This window comes from Dendronephthya gigantea, unplaced genomic scaffold, assembly GCF_004324835.1.
Source record: "Dendronephthya gigantea isolate DGI-Jeju-01 unplaced genomic scaffold, DenGig_1.0 000089F, whole genome shotgun sequence".
Taxonomy (NCBI): Eukaryota; Metazoa; Cnidaria; class Anthozoa; order Malacalcyonacea; family Nephtheidae; genus Dendronephthya; species Dendronephthya gigantea.
Window position 1 is genome coordinate 249,839 of NW_021163099.1, and position 27,673 is coordinate 277,511.

General features: G+C 36.0%; 3 protein-coding genes across 5 annotated transcripts; 2 read left to right on the forward strand and 1 right to left on the reverse strand.

The window, feature by feature from the left end:
* The first annotated feature begins 5,173 nt into the window (after nucleotides 1-5,173).
* LOC114533338 (tetracycline resistance protein, class H-like) lies at nucleotides 5,174-21,900 on the forward strand. 3 transcript variants are annotated; one of them, XM_028554848.1, is made up of 3 exons: nucleotides 5,174-5,219; nucleotides 5,446-5,488; nucleotides 20,005-21,900. In XM_028554848.1, the coding sequence occupies exon 3, from the start codon at nucleotides 20,024-20,026 to the stop codon at nucleotides 21,284-21,286; it is 1,263 nt and encodes a 420-aa protein (XP_028410649.1). In that variant the 5' UTR covers nucleotides 5,174-5,219; nucleotides 5,446-5,488; nucleotides 20,005-20,023; the 3' UTR covers nucleotides 21,287-21,900. The 3 variants fall into 3 exon arrangements, with proteins under 3 accessions (XP_028410649.1, XP_028410650.1, XP_028410648.1); XM_028554849.1 differs by lacking the exon at nucleotides 5,174-5,219 and having other exon boundaries at nucleotides 5,345-5,488; nucleotides 20,005-20,957; nucleotides 21,207-21,900; XM_028554847.1 differs by lacking the exon at nucleotides 5,174-5,219 and having other exon boundaries at nucleotides 5,345-5,488.
* LOC114533337 lies at nucleotides 9,465-11,932 on the forward strand. Its single transcript, XM_028554846.1, has 2 exons — nucleotides 9,465-11,263; nucleotides 11,762-11,932. The coding sequence occupies exons 1-2, from the start codon at nucleotides 9,590-9,592 to the stop codon at nucleotides 11,915-11,917; spliced, it is 1,830 nt and encodes a 609-aa protein (XP_028410647.1). The 5' UTR covers nucleotides 9,465-9,589; the 3' UTR covers nucleotides 11,918-11,932.
* LOC114533306 lies at nucleotides 11,952-13,984 on the reverse strand. The gene is made up of 2 exons (XM_028554814.1): nucleotides 13,747-13,984; nucleotides 11,952-13,628 (listed from the first exon to the last, which is right to left on the reverse strand). The coding sequence occupies exons 1-2, from the start codon at nucleotides 13,982-13,984 to the stop codon at nucleotides 12,463-12,465; spliced, it is 1,404 nt and encodes a 467-aa protein (XP_028410615.1). The 3' UTR covers nucleotides 11,952-12,462.
* Nucleotides 21,901-27,673: the final 5,773 nt, after the last annotated feature.

Consider the following 27,673-nt stretch of genomic DNA (forward strand, 5'->3'; position numbering starts at 1 on the left):
CACAATAAACACTCGTTGTTCCGCGGTCAGCTGTACCATTTTCTTTCGAAGCAATAAAAGGCTAATTTAAGTTTAATCATATTCACAATTTCAAATTTTTCGTATTTAGCATTTTATAAGTTGCTTTAAATCCCCACGAACTAAAATTCGTGAACACGGCATTCAAATTTTAGCAATGAGTGATTTCAATAGTTCCGTTTTTTTGAGACACCACTTCTTGGATGCCTAAACATCAAGCAAAAAATTGAGTTTTTGACTCTGTTGCTTGTTCAATTTTTTACTGCAAATTAGAAAATCAGTTTATTTTGCATATTTAAACGTTTCCAGATATTTAGGTTTTAAGCCGGTCACAAACGTTCAAAAAACACCTTTAGGCATCAAAGATGGCGGTATAGTTTTCGTTCCAGGTTTTACTACAGTTTTCTGATCCAGTTAATATGAAATGGTGGGAAACGCCTTGGTCTGGTTGTCAAATGAAAATCCATTTTTCGTTTGAAACTTTCCATATCTCTTGACATAATTATATTTTATCTTGTTTTAAATTTATGTCCCAGCTGTAGTTTTTTATCTAAATATATAATCATAAAAACTGAAAGGAAATATATAATACTGAAGAATAGTTTGCTATTTCGAACTTTCTAAACGCAAGATTACCTAGATACCATGTAACTAGACAACATATAGCTTCTATTTGAAATTACATTACATGTTGTAATTTTTAGGATTATTTAGCTCAGATGACCAAGGTTGTTGTGGATATCAGATTTGGCTGCATACTTTATAATTAATATAAATTCTGCAACCAGCGTTCTCACTTTTAATGGAATTTCCTTAGAGAAGCTTGACTTTATCGAGGGAGGGGTGAAATATTTGATACTAGAATTGCTATCACTACTAAATGCTGACTTCGCTCATGAATCAACCTAATCAATATACCCATCCCATCCAGTCAATGTATTAATTTTCACCCATCTCACCCAAATGAATCCCATTCAATGAACCAATCAGCACACCCCAATCCATCCCATCCAATGAATTTGGCCATTCCAATCCATCCCATATAATCAATCCGCGTGGATTGCATCGCAACCCATGTAATCAATCCGTTCAAATCCATCTCATCCAATTAACAAATTCCACCAATCTATTCTTCCCAAATAATCGTCCCAATCGATCGCAGACGATTTATTCATTTATCATAAACCACGTTATAGAATCTATCCCAACTGATTCCACTAATCAATCTATCCTTTCCAATCCTAACTGGCATACCCCAATTGCACCGCAATACAGGGTGTTTAAAAAAAGGTAATCCAACTTCAACACGCTATTGTACGTGAACTACTCAGTCTATGGACGAATTTTTTTCACATTCGGAAAGATCATGCTTTTAGCTATCGGATGACATGTTTTAGTACTAAATGGTGAAAAAGTGAAGTGAGCACATATGAGGTTGATAAAAAATGTTAGTCGCAATCGCATATTTTCACCTTTGAGCCTAATTAAAGCAGTGCATAACAAAAGAAAAAAAACAATCACGAACATGTCACAGCTTGCACTGGTTTTATGCCGCATTGCTTGGAATGTTCTCATGATGTGATTTATTCCTACAGTCCTACTTAATATGCATATGCGGGTATTTTATTCAAAAGCTAAATTATTCAATTAAGTCCCAAAGAGAGTTAATTTTCAATGGTTTTAGTCCCAACTCTCAGATGTGAAAATATGCGATTTGACTAACACTTTTTAGCAGCCTCCAATTTGCTCATTTCTTCACCATTTGGTATATCAAAAACATGTCATTCGATAGTTAAAAGCCTAACCTTCGGAATGTGAACAAAAATCGTTAATAGAATGAGTGGTTTACGTAAAATAGCGCAAGACAATAATATACAAAATTATTCTGGAATTTTAACGCCTCTGACTACTTAAAGGAAGAAATTGAAAGAATACAAAAACGTGGCCTACGTATATAATCTGTCCAGACGTATCTTATCGTTTGGCCTTACAAGCCTGTGAATTATCGTCACTCTCCTATGTCAGTCGTATTTTAATAAACTGCCTAATCCAGAAAACAAGATGTTCAGTCTTATTCCGAATAGACGGGAAGATAGACGTAATTATAATTTACGTAATGATCAACACATGCATTGATCTAATTAATTGTAGAACTAGTAGACTTCGTAATTTGTTAATATTGTAGTCCATAATATTATATCGTTTTAATATCTACTAAACTTGTAACAAGTCCTCTGCAATTCAGCTTGTTAGCTGCCTCTCAGACTTGGTTTTTAAATAAAACTCTAAACTCTTACACTTGCGATTTTTGCTGCGATTTTTCCCTTTGGATAGATGTGAATGAGCAATAAGTTACGAATGCTCTGATGTATAAGAACTCTTATTTAAACATAAGTAACTAATTCACTCGTTCACATCTATCAAAAGAAGAAAATCGCAACAAGAACTGCAAGTGTAAATGGGCCTTTTGTTCAGTAAATGAGCCGAATTTATGCAAATAAATTATACATAAATTAAGACAACAATATAGTTTTATATCTATATGCCAATATTGGTTTGGCTCATGTGTAACAAGCGGCGACTAAATGAGACCTCATATGCGAATTACTGTCTTTACACAGTTCTTTCACACCCCTTGTTGTGTTTAAGCATGCAAATTCCAGAAGAACAGCCAATATGGACCGGTTGTACGAAAGCCTGATAGCGCTATCCACCGGAAATTGTTTTTTCAATCGTTTTAAAATCGCCCGTTGTTTGCTATAACTTTGATTACCAATTAGTATTCCTAAATTGAGGATCCTCTTTATTTTTCCTTGATCCCAAAGATAAAATTTTATAGCTTTTCGAGCCTTAATTTAGAACGGTTGAAAAAATCACTATCTGATGGATAGCACTTTCCGGCGTTCGTACAACCGGCCCCACATCAATAATAGACCTTTGAGGTGCTTACGTCATGTCGGTCTCGAACAGTGAATCGCAATGCAATCTGGGAAACAAGTGGGACAAAATTGTATAGATAGAAAACTGTGTGACGTAAGCACTTCAGAAGGCTATTATGACGCGAGGCGGCTTTTCAACACATCCACGTACTGTAATTACTCCAATAAACGCCTCTCTCGAATAAACGCCTCCGTCGAATAAACGCCGGCCTCGAATTAACGCCGCGACCTTTTCGTCATTGCGGCGTTTATTCGAAGCATTTATTTATAACCACTGTAAGAAATTCAAGTATCTATCTTTACAAAAAAAGACAACATTGAATCTAAACCAGTCGTGGAAATTTATTTTTCTCAATTTGAATGTTATTCAGTTCAACGTGGCTATACTTCATAGCTTCGCTGCTTAGCCCTCTTTCTAAAACTTCTGCGATGCGTAATTCCGTGGTAACAGCCGAGAATCTTGCCGGTACCACTAGATTGTATTGGTTAAATTGGCGTTTAAATTACACAATAAATCCAGAGTTGTTACGAGTTTGCAATAAACGCCTCCCTTGAATAAACGCCGCCCTCGAATAAACGCCGCATCTTAATTGCTAAAAATTTAATAAACGCCGCAGCGTTTATTCGAGTAATTACGGTATTTGCATATATAATAACGCTGGTGACTAACGTCAGTGAAGAAGGTAAATTATATTTAATCTCCTACGTACGCAAACGAGCATTCGAGCGGAATTGGATTACGCAACTTTATAAGGCGAATAAAACTCAATACATAGCCTAAAAGTGCTCCTGTACACTACATCGGCAACGTTAAAGGTAAATTCTTGGACTTAATTTACACTGATTGTAAATTGTTTACAAGGGTTTAAATCGCGTGCATGGTTTCACGGGCACGCATGCATGTTATTCAAAGATAAAATACAATAAACTTGGTTGACTTCATATTATTTTATTCTGCACTAAAAATTTGTTTCGTATAACAAACAGAGCTTGCCACACTCATCAGGTGAATTTAAATGTCGCGCTATATAGTTGCCATGGTTGACGAAAAACGTATTGCATAATTTTTTATATTTATACATATACGTATTGTATTAGGTTACATTACTTAAGAGAAATTTATTTCTATGTTTGCATTTTGATAAAAGTTCGCTTCTTCAATTCAGGGAACGAAGTTCAGGGTAGTAGATTATCATGAATTTTTCGTGAGTACAAAGTTTCATAATGCGCCAGCTTATCACATAATTGACCTTTGACTCTTTTAGTTTCCATATATAATTTCCTGCCGTGTTTCAACATTGTCTACGAATTCCAATTGTTACCTAATGAGTATATATAGGCTAAATTCACGACATTCTTTCCGAGCAACATTGGTGATTTAACCATTATACTCCTGCCCCTCGAAGCGCAATGAACATTACTTTAACTGTGTCATGTCATGTTGTATTGACGTTTTATTCTGTCACATTTAATTAATGCTTTCCAGCTCTCATCTAATGGGGACTATAAAGGATAATCGTATCAGCAATGGTATTCAGGGGGTGGATCCAGCACTAGCGCACTAATTTGCATGACATAAGAAAACTGCTAGAAATAACCACTTTGTTCTGTAATGCAAAATAGCGCACTAGCGCTGGATCCACCCCTGATGGTATTGGAATGGATTACCTCATTTGGTTGTATATTCTAGAAAAGTTACCAGTAACAATCACTTGTTGTATATTGTTGTCAGTAATTATATGTAGTAATGTGTTAATGTGTTAATATGTATGTAGTTAATGTGTATACAAATAAAGCCAGTTTTCCACTAGCGATATTTTTCTCCTTTTCAGCTTGCATGCATATTAACCATTTCAGGTGCAACCTCGTGCCCAGGGTCTTTTACTGGTATACTTACGCTCCATGGCCCCTGAGTACGAGGCTATTTCAGTTGTTGTGACCATGGAATAACCAATGAAATTTAACCATTTCGGACCATGTGACTTGAAATGGTCAATTCGCAAACAAGTTGAAAAGATCTATTTGCTGCAAATAGATGCAGTTGAGAGCTCTGAAACAAAAGTAAAATATCGCTTCGCGCAAAAATTATCGCCAGTGAAAAACCGGCTTAACGTTCGCTATGTCTTAAAACGCAGATGTCGTACACAAGACGTGAAAACCTCAAAGCCGTGAAAACGTATGGAACTTTCATACTTCCTTAAATATTTGTATCTTTCTAGCGACCCATTGTATTGGTAGCCGCTATCTTCGTGTTGCCGTCCTGTATCCTTTAAAGATCCTTAACCTGCTTGCCGCACGCGGATACATGTACGCTTAGCGTACCTATTTATTGCCAGCTGTTCACATTCATTTAACATTTCGATGTATAAAGCTGGTACCTCGTCAGTTTATACAATTAGATGAGAGTCCTTGACATTATTACAACAAACAATTTGACCTTTGCAAGCAATCTGAAACCGTCGAAACGCGTCCTTAATTAAATATCAAGCTCGCCTCAGATGCTCTTGTACAGTGATTCGCCGCAAGTAAAGGTATATTTGCAATTTTCCACTTACATTAAACTGATTCTAGATATTTTGCGATGTTACTAACAACGTTTAGGTATATTTGCTCACTGGTTAAAAATAATCGTCGACGAACACTATAATGCCGTGCAAACGGCATGAAAAATCGTTCTAGACTGTCCATTTATCTCGAGCACCGTATTTCGGATACTCTCAAACCTTCATATATAATATATCACGCCACTAATATATTTATATAGCATCACATAAATGCCATTTCGCGGCATTGCCTATTCGAAATTCATAGTATAGAGTGCATATGTAAAGATATAATTAACAGTGGTATCTTCTCGTAAAGAAAAACAAATTCCGAATAATTAGTACATCTTTAGAATCAAAATAGGAAGCAAGCAAGACACAGGCTGAGACTGTTAATATTCGAATTTTTTTAAAAATCATCTTCAGACAGAATGAAATAAAATACTTCACAACGCATATGTATACAACAAAGAGAGAAAGCGCGCGTACGTGTAATCCTAGACAATTACAAAACAGGCATGCATGCGTTATCGGGCGGTCAAGCGTAAAGGACGTCCAGATGCTCGTTTATGTTTTACACAGTAAACAGTAAAATGATGCTCAGACGTTTGGTATTTAGTTTATTTTAATGTGCTTTTGTTGATCGCACTTAATGCCAAAACAAACTCGAGTAATGTTGAAACTTCAGTGAATAGACGCAGGCACGTCTCGACAGCCATAGTCATATATCAACAAGATGCCCGCTAGGCATTAAACTCGCATTGCTTGAGTCGAGCTAGGGCTATGAAAAAAAAGACGCTTACTCAGGCGTGTGTTTGGGCTTGCCATAGTTGTTCAGCTATGCAATGGAACGGGCGTGAAAATGGGGAGAGCATTGGATAAATTTGATTGCGCTGTGATCGCCTGCATCCTAATTCAAATATAACTTTGGATTTCAGAACGCGGGTTAGCTTTGTGATCTTCGTAACTTGATTGATTAGTGAGTTTAATGACTCAGCAGTGCAGCATGCACGTTAGCTTAGCAACCACGCCTGCGTAGCTCGTGGCTTGCAGGTCAGCGCACCTTATCGCACCTTGCGGGTCGCGAAATTCTCGACCATAAAAATATTAATAAGAACGCTTCCCATTTTAACAACTCGCTTGCGCATTGCACAATGCGGGTTAATAACGATACGTTCGCTGTACTAAAGATGTACGCGTGGTATGCACTATGCAGGGCAATAGCGACATACCAGAATTTCGCTTAAACTTGAAAAATGTTTAATTAAAGGCTGTTTACGTGATCCCGCTAAGCAGAGATTCAAATTTCAACGAAGCACTAGATGACTTGGAGGCATTGAAATTATCATAAGAATATATGTAACATTATATATATGCTGGTAGTGATTTAATCATCCCGACAATAACATGTTCTGCTTCACAAATACTAATTTTAATACCTTAATATAATCTTACGTCTATAGTTGAATCTAGGCCGGGTAACCGGGTAACCTGTTCATATAGATATTTGCGTCGTCATCGGCGAATACCATGGTAATGGGACCATCATATCAATTGTATAATTTCATTTTGAGGTTTTCAACCTCATCTGATAATTAAAATATCTTTTTACTTTATATAATGCTCTAGGATTTGCGTAGCTACGGTCTTTTCCTACTGTACTTGCAGTTGTGCCGAAAATTAGTTTGTAATTATGCCAATCATTTTGGTTCTTTACACTAGCCGAATCCCTTAATTGAGGGGAGCGAGAGAGAGAGGAAGAATACCCTGGTAATACTGAAATCACTCGCAATTGTTAACGCTACTTGATGTTGCTATGCCTGATAGTATTGATGAGATCAATAAGAAACTTCAGCATATTTGTTCGAAACTGGACATCTCGTTTATTGACAAAATACGACTATAGATGACACTAGCTTAAATGGCAGTAAGCTCCATTTTAACGCGAAGGGCTCCACTTCATTAAATTTCTCACTGGGGGCAGTGCATCAACTCCTACAAGAAAACGAAGGCAAAACCATGAGGATTTCCAGCGAACAATAATTCAGAAACTTTGAGATCTGTTAAAGATAATTGTCCCTTCAGATAAGAGCAGTTGGATCCGCAGAAGAAAATAACATCTGATTAAATGCATTGCCGGACTCTACCAGCTGCTTAATCTGCGGAGTCTATATGAGCCAAATGGTAAACGGTGTGACCCCATTACAGGGTAACTCTAATAATTTATTTCATGAGTTGGAAATTTCTAAAGGCTTACGTACGATTAGCGCTTACTTGAATATTAACAGCCTGTTGAAAAACATTGTCCAACTTCGTCTGATCATGCAAAACATGCCAATCGATATTCTTGCTGTAAATGAGACAAAATTAGATGAGTTGGTGCCTGCTGCTGAGATTGCAATCGCCCGTACTATCACATTCGCTGTGACCGATCTAGATCCCGCGGGGGAGTACTACTGAGTACTTTTCTAAGAAACAGCGAAAATAGAGAGGAAAAAGAATCATGGATGATTCGAACTGTGATATCTTAAAATCTCCTTCTGAATCTCATACTAAATTACAATTCCTCTCCTCACTTGACCAGCTCATTGATGAACCCACAAGGATAACCAGAAAAGAAACCCTAATTGATGTAATTCTAACAAATAAGGAGGAAAATCTTTCAAAGTCTGGTGTATGACAGCTTGGACTTTCTGATCACAGTTTGATTTCCGCTACTGTTCTAGAAAACAATGCCCTGCTAAATTTCTGGAAAACGTTAAATACATTCGTCATATTAAAAATTTCAATGTCAATTATTTTCTTGCGGATCTTTTACTGATGCCCTGGGAAAACCTCGCCCAATATGATAATCCTAATGTTTCCTGGCAAGTATTGAAATCTCTATGCCTCCAGGGCCCGGTTGTTCAAAAGCCGGTTAACGCTAACCCAGGGTTAAGAATGCCTAACCCAGGGTTAGATTTTAAACCTTGGTTGATTTGCGTTGCACAAAGCTCGGTTAGCGTTAACCCGGAGTTAAAATTGATAAAAGAATTAACCCTGCTAGCTAGGTGAGTTAACTTTTTAACCCTGGGTTAACTTCGATTCAAAATGGATGAATAAGGAGCTGAAACATGTAAACACGTATAATTCGTCATGAATTAAACACGTTTGAAAGGTTTTACGAATAATTTCGACAGCAAAGAATTATTTAAATTTGACTTCGTTCGGTTTCAGCTGATGTATTGATTTATTTATCTTCGCTTCAATGCAACACACGATAAATGCATACAACCGTACAAAATGAAATATCGTAATCGAAATATTTGTTTCGGATGCCAAAATTCGATTCTTTTGATTGTGAGCAAGTGGTAAGGCTACGTTTGTTCCTGAATTTTGAATAATCAAAGAATGCCTGAATTTTAAAATAGATTGTTTATAATTTGCTTAATTTTATTTCACATCGACATTGTTTATCATACAAAATGGCCTTTCATTTCGAATCTTTCCAAAATTCCATGCACGGAAATTGCGGTTCAAAACAACGTCCCTGCGACCCTGCCTATGCCTGCCCGTTTGTAGCAATATTTAATCCGTAGAAATGAATATGTATTCCGATAACTAATGTTGATGTTCACGTTAAAATATCTCTGATCCAAATAATTATTCGAATATTTTCAAAATATCATTTAAACTTTTTCAAAATATCGTTTAAACTTTTTCAAAATATCGTTTAAACGTTTTCAAAATATCGTTTAAACATTCTCAAAATATCGTTTGAACTTTTTCAAAATATCATTTAAACATTCTCAAAATATCGTTTAAACGTTTTCAAAATATCGTTTAAACATTCTCAAAATATCATTTAAACTTTTTCAAAATATCGTTTAAACTTTTTCAAAATATCATTTAAACATTCTCAAAATATCGTTTAAACGTTTTCAAAATATCGTTTAAACGTTTTCCAAATATCATTTAAAATTTTTCAAAAAAATATCACTTCAAAGTGGAAACATCCTGGAAGCACCACACCAAACTCCCGCCAAAACTTACATGTATGGTGTTCGGACGATTCTTTTTGCAAAGTAATACGAACGGAGAACGAAAAATATGAATGAAGAAGTAAAACAAAAGGTTGCCAAACTGTTGGATGAAGCTTCCAAGCTTTTAGTAAGTGCCGATTCACAACCAAGTAATATCAACAACCCTACTCCAAGAAGCAATGCCGCCTCCAGCGGATCCAGCACGGCCTCAAGTTCTTTATCATTTCCATTGGGGGAAACGCTTCAGAGAGCACGCGGTATGTTACAAGCAAGTTCTTCGTCTGGACTTTTCAGACGGTTGAATAGAACTGAAAGATTAAGAGCATCGTCTCCTTATCAGCAAAACCGACAGTCGAAAACTAAGCCATCTAAGCAAAAAGTGAAGAAAGCGATGGAGTTTTCATTGCTTAGATGTTGGGCGGATGATGATGAGGATGAACCGCATCATCTAAAGTGGGACTCAGTCCTGGCAAGTGGGATGCTGACCATTGATGAAGACGACAACGAAAAAAGCATCAGAAAGGCCATAAAAGATTCTCTTGCATCAAAAATTCCTGCCTTGGGTGATAATGATTTTGAGTTTGTCAAAATTAGACACAAGGCAATCACAAAGCTTGAGCTGGGACCAGGAACAGAATTTAATTACGCTGTAGTAAAAAAAATGGCTGGTCAAGGACAGATTTATGTCAAGGTGAAGCAAGGGTATGACTTCCTGTATGACTTAAATAAGGATGATGATGATGATGATGAGTTATTGAAGTCGTATGTGGAACCTGAAATTGAAATTATTAATGTTGATGCAACAAAGACAACAGAAAGTGCAGTTACCGCTCATGCTGGTACACAACAGCCTACAGAAAAAGATCCTGAGACTATAAAAACAATACAGCTCAACCAGGAAGAGACCTCACCCTGTGCCAATCTTGTTGATAACCTCATTGATGAAATAACAAGTCAAAGTCTGCATGACCCAGTTGAAATCTTACGTTTCTTACAAAAGAACTTAGTGAAAGGAAGAGTGTTAGATGTTGAAGATACATCAGAAATCCCAGAAGGTGAAACTAACTATATTTGTGTTGATAGACATAATATAATGGGATCCACATTTTCAGAGCTGGAGGCAATACAAGATTTTCATGTCACATTTGAAGTTGACTTTATTGGTGAAATGGCTAAAGACGTAGGAGGTCCTAGAAAAGAGTGGATTCGTTTAATGAATGCAGCCATGAAGGACAAGTACTTTGACAAAGGTCTCCGAGAGTATCTAGCTGATGATTACTATTATGTGGGCATCATGATTGGTATTGCTTTGCTCCAAAATGGCCAGCTGCCAACTTTTATGCCCCATGATGTCATTGAGAGTCTGGTCTCACCCAATTTAAATCCTTGCATTGCTAAATTAAGAGAGGGTCTAAATGTTTTTGGCCTTGCAAGGATAATGGAGAAGTTCCCCATCCTGCTCCATTTACTCAGACACAACAACCAGACATTATCAGCAAAGATGGTTCTTAAATTGTTGGCACCCACTTTCTCTGAAGAAGGATCATCCATGTATTTTAAGGAAAAGGCATTATATGCTTTGTTCGTGAAGTATGTAAGGCAGGTTGCTAGTGGTAGGAGAGAACCAATTACTTTAAGTTCTCTCTTAATTTTTGCAACCTGTGCTTCTGAGGAACCACCACTTGGATTTGTTGTTCATCCATCAATTACATTCACATGTAAGGATGAAGAGCCAATGAAGGTATGTACAGCATCTTCCAACAATATACAAATGGACAGGAATGTTATGAAGTACTCTTTGAATGCTTTAATTAATTGATTGGCAATGAACATGACAGTGCAAAATTATTGCATTAATTGTTACATCAGGAGTAAAGTTGTGAAGAGAAAAATAACAACTTGCTCTGTGATTCATGGTTTGTTAAATAATAACTTGTAAGCAGAACTTTATTTTCGTTTGTTTACACCTTCTGGCAAAAATTTGACTGTAAGATTTTTGTTTTTTTCTATGAACCACAAAGTAAATCAGTTAACTGATTTCTTTAAAAAACAATTTTAGGCAGTATTATGGGCTCCTTTTAGTCATATCAGTTAACCATCAAGCGTTAACTTTGCACATGAACTCCCATTAAACCAGACAAAAATAGTTTACATCCAAATTGCAGGAAAGAAAAGGGAAATAAGGCTCTGCTAAAACAGGCACCCTAATTTTCTTTAATTCTTTCTTTATTTTTAACAGGTATCAAGCAAATATGAATTTATACCAAAGGCTCACACCTGTACTAACAACATGGTCTTATCCATAGGATCAATCACGTCTGAGTTACCAAGTGAAGAAGAACTTTTTGAGGTTTTTGATTTTGCTTTTGCGAATGCTCACTTTGGAAATGCGTAACTGAGCGTACACTACTACCCAAACACATTGTTGTTTCATATTATTTGATAATACATCATTAACAATTTATCAATACTGTTAACAAAAAATCATGTGGGCAGTCAAAGTCAAAGAAGCCAATAGTTAAACTACACTTATGTTATTACTAAAGTTACCTCTTCCTGTTTATAGTATTACATGCCTAATTCATTAAGACCATTGATTAAGAATTGTATTCAACATATGCATTGATCTGAACATCACAGAAGTGAATTGAATGTCTTAGACTTTGAGTTTCCCACATGAATTTGATTTTAGGTTTCTAGTTCTTGTGTTAACATTTCAAAGGCATTGAAAGACCAACATTTTAGTTCTGTACATTGCAGAATTGATTGTCTGTTATATCATTTTTTCATGGTTTTCTATTTTTATTAGTTGTTAGATTTTAAGAAGTGATTTTTTAAACACACACTAATTTCTAATTATATAATGTTTCATAAACTTTGATAAAAGTTGGAAAAAACTTTGGAAAAAACAGGTTGTGTTCCTATTGGACAAAATTGCATTTAAATGTACTCCTCAAGATTTTGCACAACTAGAGCTAAAACATCAGCATAAACATCCATACCAGCTTTATCTGATGGTCTATTTAGATTAATTTGCTGCAAAATTGAATCAGATATTTCTCTCTCATTTATTATTTGCACTGGTTCAACAACAACACCTTCATCATCTGACAAAGGACGTGGGCCATCAGGATCTTCACCATAATGTTGATCAACAACTAAGTCATCCAATCCATGACTAAAGCGCAATGGATTGTTTTCATTTAGCATTCCATTTAGCCAGATCTGGTTAGGGCTCCAACCATTTTCAGTTGAAAGTCTATGGTTATTAAACATTGCAGCAAAATCATCTAAAGCAGTATTTATTCTACTTGTGAATACTTGGTGTAATGCAAACATATGGATTGGGTTTTCAATATCCAAAATTGCTGTCTGTTCCATAGCATAAAAAGTATAGTAAAAGAAGTGGCAAACACATCTAAACACGTCGCGCCAAAGTCTCTCAATTCTTTGATTACTTGTTGATGAACCAGCTATGTAACTTCCTCGTCCTTCGCCCCGCTGGGAAACCATCTCATCGCACACCAGCACATTTTCAACACCATAATCCACACGGACACGAGAAGGCCATAATCCCTCATTTTCATTGATAGCTCTTAGAAATAAATTCAGGACAGTTTCTGCACGGTTATTTGTATTGCACTTCAAATACATAATTTTTCTGGATTTACCATCACAGCAGCCATGTATGACAAACTTCCATCTGATGAGGGAATGGTGGCCATCTAAGTGCCAAAGGGAATTTGGCCAACGTACAAAGTATTTTCGTCTTGAAACTAGAGCACCCCAACGTAACGCAGAGTGTTCAGGATCTACCCTGTTCAGCGACGCTCTAATTCTTCGCCTTTGTATATGAAGGCCTAAAGATCTAAAGTAGCCAGACATGAATGGTTCACCAGTGGTTGAACCATGCCGGGAAATGTACTCCCTTACAATTTCGTCAATTTCCTCATCCGAAATTATGGAAAACCTTTGTAAATTTGAAAGGTTATACTCGTTGACACGACGCATAATAGTCCACCTGGATACGCGAAACATACTGGAGATCTTGCTCCAAGAAAAATTAAGACCTCGCAATTCTATCAAAGAGTCCTTTGGAATGTAATATTAAACACGGCCTGCCAGGACGTTTAGTTTCCTCTATTAGTGGTGGCAGATGACATGTAACAGTAATTCGGGTCGCTTCGTGATGGAAGAGGCGAATGAATTCATTTTCAATTTTACAATAAATGTCGATCAATTCCCGCCATTTGTGTGAGTCAGGCTCAGAAGCACAGTGAACTGCAGGAGCATCCACAAAATCTTTGATTTCATTCAGTAACTGTACGGTCTTACCAAGTAAATCAATGTGTTTCAATAATTCAGAGAGAAAATTATCCGAAGCGCTTGTGTTTTCCAGCAAACGAATTTCTTCAGATCTGTTTAAAACAAAAGCTAAAAACTGTTCGAGTTCATCGGCCATCATAGATTGAAACACCGGTGGTTAATGGTTATTATACAAGTGAAGTGGTTTCGATTTTCGACTCGGCGGGGGCACAGCGTGGTGCACTGGTGCTTCCAGGGTGTTTCCACTTTGTAGTGATATGTTTTTGAAAAAGTTTAAATGATATTTTGAAAAAGTTTAAACGATATTTTGAAAAAGTTTAAATGATATTTTGAGAATGTTTAAACGATATTTTGAAAACGTTTAAACGATATTTTGAGAATGTTTAAATGATATTTTGAAAAAGTTCAAACGATATTTTGAGAATGTTTAAACGATATTTTGAAAACGTTTAAACGATATTTTGAAAAAGTTTAAACGATATTTTGAAAAAGTTTAAATGATATTTTGAAAATATTCGAATAATTATTTGGATCAGAGATATTTTAACGTGAACATCAACATTAGTTATCGGAATACATATTCATTTCTACGGATTAAATATTGCTACAAACGGGCAGGCATACCCTGCCCTCACGGCATATAATCTTTCGACTGACAATATATCCTCGACGAGTAAAGTTTTGACGCTCGTTTATTGACCAATCGAAAACGTTCTTATATCCAATTTAGTCCTTAAAATATATTTAATCTTAGGTTAAATATTTTAACCCTGGGTTAACTAACCCTACCGCTAACCCTGCTTTGAACAACACAGTTTTAACCCAGGTTTAGCTAACCTAGGGTTAAGGATTTTAACCCAGGGGCCAGTTGTTCAAAAGCCGGTTAGCTTAACCCTGGGTTAAAGCAAATTTTTACACGAATTTTTTTGATCGCTTGTTTGTAAAGTTGAATATATTTTTTCATAAATATTTTCTGGACCGATAGATGTTATATTTTCTAAAGTTTTAAGTCGAACAGTTGTTCAGAAGCACCTAAACTAAAACACCGGGTTAACATTTAACCCAGGGTTAGCGCTAACCTAGCTTTGAACAACTGGGCCCAGGTTTAGCACTAACCCAGGGTTAAATTTAACCTGCTTTTGAACAACCGGCCCCAGGTCCTTAACTGACATGCTCCCGTTAGACGTATGAGAATTCGAGTAATTCTCTTCCCCGGGTTTCTCAAAGCATCAAGAGTTTAATTAGATCAAGAGACTTCCATAAAATAAAAGCGATCAGATACAATTCTCAAAGCAAAAGTTAATTTTGAACTAACTAAAGCCATTACACCCATTTACAAGTCTGATGATAGCCTAAATGCGAAAACTATCGCCCTATATCAATACTACCTATCGCCTGTGAAATACTCGAGAGATGCGTCTTTAATTATGCTTGTATTTCTATTCTAAAATTAGTCTAGCCGTTCTTTTTATGTATAAGCCGTAGTCATGAATTAGCTCGTTTCTTGCATCACGCCATTAGTAGCAAATGCTTGTTAATTTGAGACATTTTGAATATTTACTCAGCCTCAGGTTTCACACGTTAATGATCTTCACTGTCTTTTATTAACTTTAAAATTTGACCGGCCTGTTCCGATGGCAATCCGGTACCGTGTGAAAGGGGCCAAAATGTCATGTTTGCTGGTTCGTATTTAATTAATACACAAGCGTGGCGGTTTATAAAGCGTGCTTTCGGCGTTTTCCGGCACTTTTCGAATCTGAATATTGCAAGTCCGAATGATATCGCAGGCTCTTTGAAACGAAATTTGGATTAGGAAAAGGGTATAGTGGCGAAGTGTATAATGGAAAGGCATGCCTTTGGTGTAAACGGACTACTTTACTTATCACTCTGCGGGCTACAGCGGTATCAGAGAGTATTTCGAGAAGGAGTTGATGATAAGCTAATCAAAGATGGGCCGACCTTCGGTCTGCAGCTCTTTACTCAAATAGCACAATGTATCACGTCAGAGAAGGGTGAGACGGCGAGAAGCGGCGTAGCGTAAAGGCGGATTTCCACTTACAGCGAAATCGTTCGCTGGCGAAATATTTGCATATTTTCTTTTGAATTGAGAGCACTCAAGTCGCACTAATTTATTTATGCTGTTTAAATTCAAAAGAAAATATGCTAATATTTCGCTAGCGAACGATTTCGCTGTAAGTGGAAATCCGCCTTAATACAGATACCTGCTGAACAGGCCTAGCAGCATCAATTACTGTTATTAAACATCAGCTGTGTCAATTTCAATGTGATGATAGTGAAGTACGGCTAGAGTGATTAGGGTGGATTTCCATTTGCAGGGAGACAGCTGTTTGCGTATTTATTTTTGAATTTTGACAGTATAATCAAATTAGTTCAGCTTGACAACTTTCATTTCAAAACAAAATATACAAATGTTTCGGCTTGCAAATTATTATTTAGTAGCAGGTGCATGGAAATCGTGCTTAAGGTTGTTGTTAGATGTCGTGTCAAGTTAAACAATTCATTTTGTTCGTGTTAAATTTAAGTTTGAAAAGTTTTAACCCCTAGAAGCTTGTATATTTGCTATATAATTATATGAGTTATAGCGAAAAACCGGGATCATTAATTATTAAACATATATGCGAGATATTTGTTAAATATTCGAATTTCAATAGGAGGGCTAATAATTTTGTCGTTACCATGGACTGAGGGGCTGTTTACATGAGCCCGGTTACCCGAGATTCAACGAAGCGTGAGATGATTTTGAGGTATTGAAATGAGCAGATAACGTGATCCTGGCAGTCGTATAATCACCACAACAATAGCATGTGCTTGTTTGGTGTCATAAAAACTTATTTCAATACCTCAAAGTCCTCTCATGCTTCGTTGAATCTCGGGTAACCGGGCTCATGTAAACAGCCCCTGAAATATACGCAGTTATACATGATTTAAAAAACTAGTCCATGATGTCTATCGAAATTTCGCTGTCGAGTCTCTGGTACAGCCTTTCACGGACGTTGAAGGCAAGTTCTTGCATTAGCCACTTAATTTAAACTCAATCTCAATAATTTTACTATAATATAAGTTCAATATGGTTCACTGATTTTGAAATAGGCCCATAAACAGGTATATTATGCTGTATATTACATAGCTAGAATCCGTCTACACAGTTACGTTGCTCTACACTAAGTCTTTTATCTCGTCTATGACTATATTTATCATTTATAGACCTGTAGGCTGTAGCGAGGGGAATTCGACGAAATATTACCCCCAAGGGAAGATATATCTTCCCGAAGGGGGTAATATTTCGTCAAATTCCCCGAGCGGAAGGTCTATAAATTATATATTATATCGAAACAACGTGTAGGCAGCGCAAAAGCTGGATGAAATGGCTTCTTTGGTCGGCGTTAGATCATATCGAACTAACGTACATGACGTCATAAATTTTGCAATAACGGAAGTATAATAACAGAAGTCTTACATGAAGTCTTCCAGAGCTGGTTCATAAAAATGATAGAATAAAAATGGCGATGAATGATGATACATTTATACATTTATAAATGTACACGAAAGTGTAAATGTCTGTTACCCTCATACCCAGTATGGGAGTGATCATATACTTATGTAATAGTATCTCTGGCTTTATCTTATTACGGTTAGGGTTAGGGTTATTGAAAATTGTATGACGTCATGTACGTTAGTTCGATATCATCTAACGCCGACCGGCTTCTTTTGCCTCCATTTTGAAATTGTTGACAACCTCGAATCGTGTGCGAGGCATCCACGCGTGGTACACGCAAACTCGAATACCCCGCTGCAGCGGGGTATTCGAAGTATTCGACTTTTATAGCATAATGTGAAAAAATTCGATGGAACTGCATGATTAATTTACTGATCACGTGGTACAAATCGAGCTTTCTGATTGGATGATTTACAGTTGAGATATAATATTATTTGTAGATTATATGGTAGGATAGAATTCCAGACACAATTTGACGACATTTCTCTCTCGGAATATATATATATATATATATATATATATATATATGTGCAGAAAAACAAATACACCTTACATATATATATATAATATATATATATATACAGTCGTTATCATTAAGGTTGTCACCTGGAAATATATATAAATACCTAAATATCGATCACGTGATTGTACTGCATACGTTAATTTTATGGGAAATCGTTGGAAATCTATGTTGATAATTTCTTAAATGTCATAGTAAGGTGGACAATATTGATAATAATAAAGAAACAAGAGGTAAGTGAACAAAATAAGCCATGTTTAATGGTCACGTGATTGATATTTATATATTTGTGTATATATTGACATGGACAACCTTAATGATAACGACTGTATATATATATATATATATATATATATATATATATATATATATATATATATATATATATATATATATAGGCTTTATAAAGCACTCCGTCATACGCTGCAAAAATTTTCAAGCTAGCGTTTTCACATGAGCTATACAGTATAGCATTGTTAGCCTCTCAACAACAACCGTTTCCTCACGTTTCCATCGGATCATTCATATAAGATCTAGTCACTAAACCTTGCTTGATCATTTGTATTTCTGTCTTGATTTTTGTACTAGCTGTTCCGCTCTATAGTTTGCAGTTAGGTGGATTATTTTTGGCCATTATTACATTATCATTTATGCACATAATTTTTGACATTACACTACCATATTGAAAATAGTAGAAAAAGATATATTTTGTTGCATTACTTTGATTTATAAAGATATTATATTTGGTAGGTATTGTAAAAACTACTTCATGTATGAATATTTCACATTTCTAATTCAAATTCAAAATACGTAAACTTATATACTAACAACGCTTTTGGTTATTCTTTTTTGAAGAAGATTATGCCTACAACGTAGAGCCTTAGAGATTTATTCTGACTTATAGAGCCTTAGATTTATACCCTGCTTCGATACACCACTGGTTAAACAACAATAGGGCCTAATTCGACTTCGTCTCGACGGTTTATAAAGCTATCTTGAAACTCAAAATATCTAATATCAATGAAATATGATAATTAACTGATTATTGACCAAACACGACGCCTGGCTCTTTTTAAAACCCTGTCCACACGTGCAGGATATTTTTTTGAAACGTAGGTTTTTTATCCGTTTTGGCCTTGCGTCCAGGCGTATAACCGGCGTAACCGAAAACGGAGGTTTTCAATTTCGGTAACCGAAATTAAAACGGAGGTGTTCGAATTCGATGACGTTTGTACTCGGATCCAGTCTATAACGGGCCATTAACGGCGCGTGTATTGTATCTCTTCAAGATTGTGAACTAAAATTGCTTTGTTGTTTTACTTTGGCCTATTTCATAATTTCAAGTCTAATAGCATGCATTCAGCTTCATGTTACTATGCTAAACCTACACGGAGAGTATATTTAATAAAGCAAATGAATACGATGAAAATGCTTTCCACCTCACCAGCTAGATCACGAAGATTTGGTCATTTAGTCATTTTAATCCAAGAAAGGGCGAGCGTAAAGCGAACCCAAAGCAAATAAGCAGAATTGTTTTTAAATTCCACCAAATAAACATATTTGTTATCGATGGCATTCGAGCCCTGTGATCGTTTGGAAACGCTCATATTACTTGGAAATGCGCATGCTCTACAAATTTCCTTCGTTTTAGCGTTTTCGTGTGGACGCAAATTTTCTTAAAAGCAGAGAAAAAATACTCCGTTTTAAAAATATCCGGATACGTGTGAACAGAGTCTGCTGACGTTCTTCTTAATTGTTAACTTTTAGTTACGGTTTATTTTTTCTGGTTACCGGCTATAAACGGCTCACATGCACAATTCCCCACATGTGCGGTGCTACAATTACTCTGGAATTGAAGATGCAGGCATAAAATACTGCATGTCAGAGACATAATCAGATAGTTTCCCCGCTATTTTTGTCTCCGGTTTTGAAGATCGTTTGCAAACCTATTATAGCAAAAAGAGTTTCGCAGGTGTACTTTATAATAATTCAATTTAAGAATCCATTTCTCTACAATTTGCATCTACCCGAGAGCTAAAATAACATAGACAGATAAAAAGGAGTAAAAAAATTTGGAGCAGTTATATTTTTAGTCAATCTTCTTATCTTTATTTCACAGGCCGTGACTCAGTCCTAAAATGAAAATTACATATTTGAAGACTTGGATATTCTGTGTAATTATTCTACGACATCTTATTGATGGAGCAGAGGAATACTTCATCGCACCGTCAGCGTGGTATTACATTAAATCGCTGGGACAAAACATGGCTTTTCTCGGTGTTGTTATGTCTGCATTCCAATTCAGCGCTCTCCCGTCGAGTCCCATTGTTGGAAGCTTTTCTGATAAATTTGGACATGTTAAGTGCATCATCGTCGTCAGTTTGTTTTTGAAGTTCACTGCTTATGTGATATATGCAATCCCAGTCTCAGCTTATTTTCCCTTGGCAGGCAGATTATTAGCTGGTCTTACCGATGGATCTGTAGGAGTATTTTATGGACAAATAATATTGTACACGCCAGTGAGACACCGAGCGCAAATCTTTATACTGTTGGATGGTGTATTTACCTTGGGCAGCCTCTTTGGTCCAACAGTCAGCGTTTTCTTAACATTTAATGTCAATATCCTTGGCTGGAAGATTGACGCTGGTAATTCTCCAGGGATTGTACTTGCAGTGTTATGGTTTGGAATATTCCTAATTTCGTTGTGGTTTCCTAGAGATTTTGGAACAAGGAAAGTGGTAGATTGCGAAGACGATGGCAATGATAATGCTCCTGCGACTCAGGATTTTAGTAGACAATCGAAATGCGGTTCGCACTCTGCAATCTGTTTGATGTTTTACCTAATTTTTTTGAGCTTTTTTTACTCGAATATTGCGACTGTTTACGTTCCCTTACTTGCACAAGAACACTTCCACCTTCAGTTTATTCACGTGAAGTTGCTATTCCTCGCAAGTTCTTTGTTTTCCATGGTTTTATTCATCGTTTTCTATCTTGCTGCGAAATATTACGATGAAGCCCAGCTGTTAATTTCTTCGATGCTGATGCAGGTGTTCGGAATAGCGCTTTTAACAGGCATTGGTTTTAGCTGGGACAGTTCGTTAGGTGTATACGGCGGTTATATTCTCCTTCTTTACATATGTCTTGGAATGCAATTTTTTGCATTTTCGTTTTGTTGCCCGCTCTTGTCTAAAATTACACATTCAAAACATGCAGCTTTTTATCAATCTTCTTCAATTTCCGCACTTCACTTAGGATATCTGACAGGGCGTCTTATCTCCTCGTTCATCTTCACCAAAACATCACTTTTATACTTTTGTTTAGTCCAGTTTTTAAGCTGGGCCTTTGGTGCTGTCTGGTTTGCTTTGGAGTATCCGAACTTACGTGGATTAAGGACGGAATGAACCAGACGTATGTGCAAAGATTTAAGGTCCTTTTCTTGCAACTTGCATTACAATTATAATTTTTAGGGTAGTTAATTTGTAAAGAGTGTTCGAAATGCTAACAAAACGTTAGCTTATCGTAAGAGATGTTCGTATTTGACAACTTTAGATGCTTTGGGAGTAAAATTTCAATGCAAGTTACAAGGAAAGTTGCATGGTGTAGTACCCACTTTATTGGTGTACAGTTTGCGTACGTGTAAAATTTAACAATGTAATATATTGCTATGTGAATATTTCTTCTCATAACTGAACTCGGTATGTTTTCCTCATGATTGTTCTGAGATTAAAAACGTGAACAGAATTTTAATAACTGTCTGACAAGCCTTACAGATATAAAACTTGCGCTTAAATCTTTACTACTTTTAAATGTTCGAAATTACCGAAAGGCAGTGTTTCCTTCTGATCTCTAATGAAACTTTATTTCAAGAGGGTATTTTCTACATTATTTATTTTACAGTTTGACACGTATTCTACCTAATGGCCCTCTTTAGTGTTCTCTCGAAAGAATTAAGATTGGTAGGAAACACATCGACAAATGACCACGTGCTTGCAAGCAATGCAGCTAAACTTTTTGATATGGTCACTGACTGTATAATTAAAATTAATAAAGTAATTTATTTTTTACGATTTTCCTATAAGATATAATAGTAAATTTCGAAATTTCTGGCAGTGAATTAAATAAACTTGCGCCACTAAATGATAACTTTGACTTAGCAGATTCCGTTTTTCCAGGTCTGTCAGACATGATCTCGTGTGTATACTAGAGCGATGTCTCATAACGAAATGAGACCAAATTTTATAGACTCGACTGCAATCACTGCGCATGCATAAATTCAATAATCGAAAAACAAACATTCGACGTTTAGTCCTTGGGGGAGAAAATTATTTGTGCTGCTTTGATGTTTTGATGGTTTAGTTATATAGTGAAGTATTACCTCTCCCTTAAATTGTGAAAGTCTATAACTGCATGCAACGTAATGCAGCAGGAAAACGGGCGGTTGCACTTCACCATTACGACTGCGTTTGTTTTCGAAAATTTTGAAACACCACTCATCAGCAATAGGCATTACACTTAAGATAAGGTATATATTTCAAAATATATACTGAGAAGATTAGGTCTGGTTAGCTCAGGAAATATTTTGCTTCGTTTGAAATTGGGAGGGATGTCGCATGGTTGTATTTCTAGCTAAAATTAGTCTAGCTGCTCTTTTTTGTATAAACAGTAGTAGGTCATGAATTAGCTCGTTTCTTGCATTACCCCATTAGTAGAAAATGCTTGTTATTTTGAGACATTTTGAATATAATATACTCAGGTTTCCCACATTAAACATCTTCACTGACTTTTATTAACATTAAAATTTGACCTGTTCCGATGGCAATTCGGTGCCTTGTGAACGGGGCCAAAATGTCATGTTTGCTGGTTAGTATTTAATTAATGAACAAGCGTGGCGGTTAATAAAGCGTGGTTCCGGCGTTTTCCGGCAGTTTCCGAATCAGAATATTGCAAGTACGAATGATATCGCACGCCAGTCGAAACGGGTATAGTACAGTGGTGAAATGGCAAGTGTAAGCAGGCTACTTTACTATCACTCTGCGGGCTACAGCCGTAGTGATGATAAGCTAATCAAAGATGGGCCGACCATCGGTCTGCAACTCATTACTCTTACCAACGAAAAAGCGAGGAGCAAAATAATATGAAGCAATTTCAATGTTATGATAGTAAAGTACGGCTAGAGTGACAAGGGTGGATTTCCACTTACAGAGAAACAGTTATTTGCATATTTTCTTTTAGTAAATAAATTAGTTCAGCTGGACAACTTTCATTTCAAAAGAAAATATGCAAATAATTCGCTTGCAAATTATTATTTAGCAAGCGGAAATTTTGCCTACGGGTTGTTGTTAGATGTTGTTTCAAGATAAACAATTAATTTTGTTCGTGTTTAATTTTGAAAAATTGTAACCCCCTTAGAAGCTTGTATATATAGCGAAAAACCGGGATCTCTATTAAACATATATACAAAATATTTGTTGAATGTTCGAATCTCAATAGGGGGGCTAATAGTTTTGTTGTTAGTGCAATTAGCCACGTGAACTACAAAGCATAAAGGATGCTCATTACTAAACATACCATGGACTAAAATATACGCTGCTATACATAATATAAAAAACTTTAGGCTATCGAAATTTCCTCGTCGAGGCTCTGGTATACAGCAATTCACGTTAAAGGCAAGTTCTTTTATTAGCCACTTAATCTAAACTCAATCTCAATATAATTTTACTATAATTATACAAGTTCAATGGTCCACTGATTTTGAAATACGCTTAAAAACAGGTATATTATACCGTAATATATAGCTATAGTCTTTTTATATCTCGTCTATGACTACATTCGGTAGATTATTTTCTAATTCGCATAGACTGCTCTAACAATTCCAGACACAATTTGACGGCATTTCTCTCTCGGAATGTATATAGACTTTATATAAAGCAATCTGTCATACGCTGCCAAAATTTTCAAGGTAGCATTTTCACATGAGCTATGTAACCATCAGCCATGTTAGCCTCTCGACAACAACTTTCCTCACCGGTTTCCATCTGATCATTAATATAAGATCTAGTCAATTCATTTGTATATTTCTGTCTTTATTTTTGTTCTTTTCCGCTCTATAGTTTCTAGTTATGTGAATTATTTTTGTAGTGTAACTTTGATTTGTATAGATATTATATTTGGTAGGTAGTGTTAAAACTATACTTCATGTTCGTGCATGTAGTAAATTTCACATTTCTATTTCAAATTCCAAATAGGTAACCTTATAGCTACTATAACAATGTCTAGATATATCTGTTGCTGCAGCCAAGAAAGTTTTGCTCAAAATAATAATTTTATAGTCGCCTTACCTTTTATCTTTTTATCTTCTTATTGTACATAGTATCGAAAGTTAACAATATATGTATTGAGATATTATTATGAGTTTACTATAACAACGCTTCTGCATGGTTATTCGTTTTTGACTAAAGAATATTTTTACATAAAAATCTGCCAATATAAATAAAAGGTACAGTCGTAGTATTTTATTCTGACTTATATACCCTGTTTAGATCCACCACTGGTTAATTGCACGAAGGCAACAATAATTCGACTTCGTCTCGGTTTATAGAGCAATCAAAATATCTAATATCAGTACTGAAATTATATTAATTTTACCCATGATTATTGACCGAGCGCGAAGTCTGGCTCTTTTAAAAAACCTCTTTTTATTTTGCACAAGTTTATGAGACGCTTTCCCAAAAACTTTACGAAATGACAGAATTGCTGACGCTCTCATTGAAATATAAACTTTCTGTCTTAGCCAATCAGAACGTTGTTGATTAGCAGCGTTATACTCACGCATACGCATAACAGACAAAACGAACGTCGACCGTCCACCATCCATGACAAAGAATTTGGACAACTTTGGTTTCGGCTATGTTCTCCCGGGATTCGTAACCTGGCGTATGTGAACGAATGAACACACTACAAACCTGGTAATTTTAACTCCAACCAAAGAACAAAATTGAATGAAGATTGTGCAAAGGCCCTCTTTTGCATTTGTCAGAATGATAATTACATACACTTATCGTGTAGTCTAAATGGGCCTTTACATTTCTCTTGAATGAGAAAACTTGAATATCATTTACTGAATAATTATGTAGTTGCAAAAGCCACACAATAAACGAGTGTCAATCCTGGATTTCCTTACATCTTCAGGCACAGTGAATTCAAAACAAAAATTATCAATACTGTACATTTACAGAGCAATAATACCTTTTTCAATTTTATAGACAAAGAAAGTAAAAAAATGGAGATTACATACCTAAAGACCTGGGTATTCTGTGTAATTGTTTTACGGCACTTTATTGCTGGGCTCGACGAGTACCTAATCGTACCAACGGCCTGGTATTATATCAAATCTCTGGGACAAAATATAACTTTCTTCGGAATCGTCATGACGGCATACCAATTCGCCGCTCTTCCGTCCAGCCCAATCATTGGGAGAGTGGCGGACAAATTTGGACATGTTAAATGCATCCTCGTCGTCAGTTTGTTTTTGAAGGCTGTCGCTCATGTGATATATTCAATTCCAGCCTCAGCTTATTTTCCCTTGGCAGGTAGAATATTAGCTGGGCTCACCAGTGGATCCATTGGAGTAATTTTTGGACAAATAACACTGTACACACCTAAGAAATATCGAGCACAAATATTTATAATGTTGGATGGAATATTTACCTTGGGAACGCTTTTTGGTCCCACTGTCGGCGTATTTTTGACCTTTAATGTAAATATATTTGGATGGAAGATTGATGCTGGTAATTCTCCTGGTATCGTTGATGCAATGATATGGTTTGGACTGTTTCTAATTACGCTATGGTTCCCTAAGGAGTTTGGAACAATAAAGGTGACAGAGGACGATCATGACGATGAGGGTGATAATGTTCACAAACAAGCAAAATATGGTTCTTACTCTGCAATTTTTTTAATATTTTACCTGGTATTTTTAGGCTTTTTCTATTCAAATACGGTTGCAATTTTTGTTCCCTTGCTTGCACATGACCACTTCCATCTTCAATTCATCCATGTGAAAATGCTATTCCTCGCGTGCTCCATGTTTTCCATGGTTGAATTTCTCCTGTTTTATATTGCTTCAAAATATTACCCTGAGACGCAATTGCTAATATGTTCGATGCTGATACAGGTATCCGCAATATCGCTATTAACTTTTATTGCTTTTAGTTGGACCAGTGGGTTAGGTGTAAACGGTGGATATATTCTCCTCCCATACATCTGCCTTGGGATACCATTTTTCACATTTTCTTTGTGTTGCTCGCTCTTGTCTAAAATAACAGATCCAAAAGATGCAGCTTTTTACCAATCTTCATCACTTGTCGCAGCTCACGTTGGATTCTTGCTTGGCCGTCTAATTGCATCGAACGTTTTCGCTAAAACATCGCTGCGGCTTTTGTGTTTCTGTTTGGGGCAGTTTTTAAGCTGGACTGTGGGTGTCGTCTGGTTTACTTTAGAATATTCCAATTTAAGAGAAAAAGGAAAGAATTCTTAACCAAACAATCGCACCTCACGTAAATGGAGTGGAATCAAATCAATACTATGGAAACATGCTATACCAATATAATACTGTTTTCATATCATATCTATTAATATCAGGATAAATTATAATAAACTTCAATGCTATTTCCAATTAAAACACATACTATTTCAAGGGTAAAAATTTATACACGATTTAAATTGTTTCGTTGGTGAAGCCAAAATTTGATGTATTGTTTTTTATGAATTGTTTTTTATACAGGAAAAGTATTTTTTATATATTTAAAAAATTAAAATTCATATGATGAGAGCAGCATTTCATGTTATGAAAATCACTTTTCTTATATGAAAGTCGAATTTCATATATCAATTTTTTTATTTCATATATGAAAATGTTCATTTCATATATGATACTCCTATTTCGTACATGAAATGTCATGTAAAATTTTTGTGAAGGTTGATATTTCTTTCTATACACTTTGCGGGGAAGGCCAATAAGTTGTACTCAAAATTGCAACTTTTTTTGAATCAATCATATAACAAATTATATAACAAGAAGTCTGGGAGCATTTCTCTCTCTGTCTTGCTGAAAAAGTCTTTTTCGGAATTCTTTGCCGAAATCATGGACATTTTGCTCCGGCGTAATAGCTACAGTCAGCGAGCATCGGCTTCAAATAATAATATATTTATTAAATCCATGCTTAATGGCTGCTAGAGTAAAATTTAAACTAATGAGGCAGTTTCTTATACATGCAGCTTTGGCTAATATAAGTACCCTTGGCCTGGTCTAAAATATGCTTATAGTGCTTAATGAATTAATTTCACACGGTATCCGGATAAATTTGAAAACGCTCTCCAGAGTGGATACGCGCAGTGGCCAGAACGATAATTGGGGGGCGAATATTCATATATTCGTGATACGCAAGATTAATTTCTTTTCAAATCAATTGTCTTTACAGTCTGTTAAAATGAATATATGAATATGGGCCCCCCCAATTATCGACGCTGGCTACGCCACTGGATACGCGTGGACGGCTTAGCCGCGGGTAAATTTAAAAACAATTTGAAAACGATGACGTAACGTTTCAAGCCCAGTTCAGTCCAGTCGGCGCTCTCGGCCGATCATGTTAAATAGCAAACAAGCTGTAGTTTTGATAGTAATGCATGGGGCTTATTTCAAGCCTTGTGGCTTATTTTCAGCTTCAAAAAATATTGCCATTCTAAATTATCAAGCAGATAATCTGAAGAAGCGCAGAAATATAATTTGG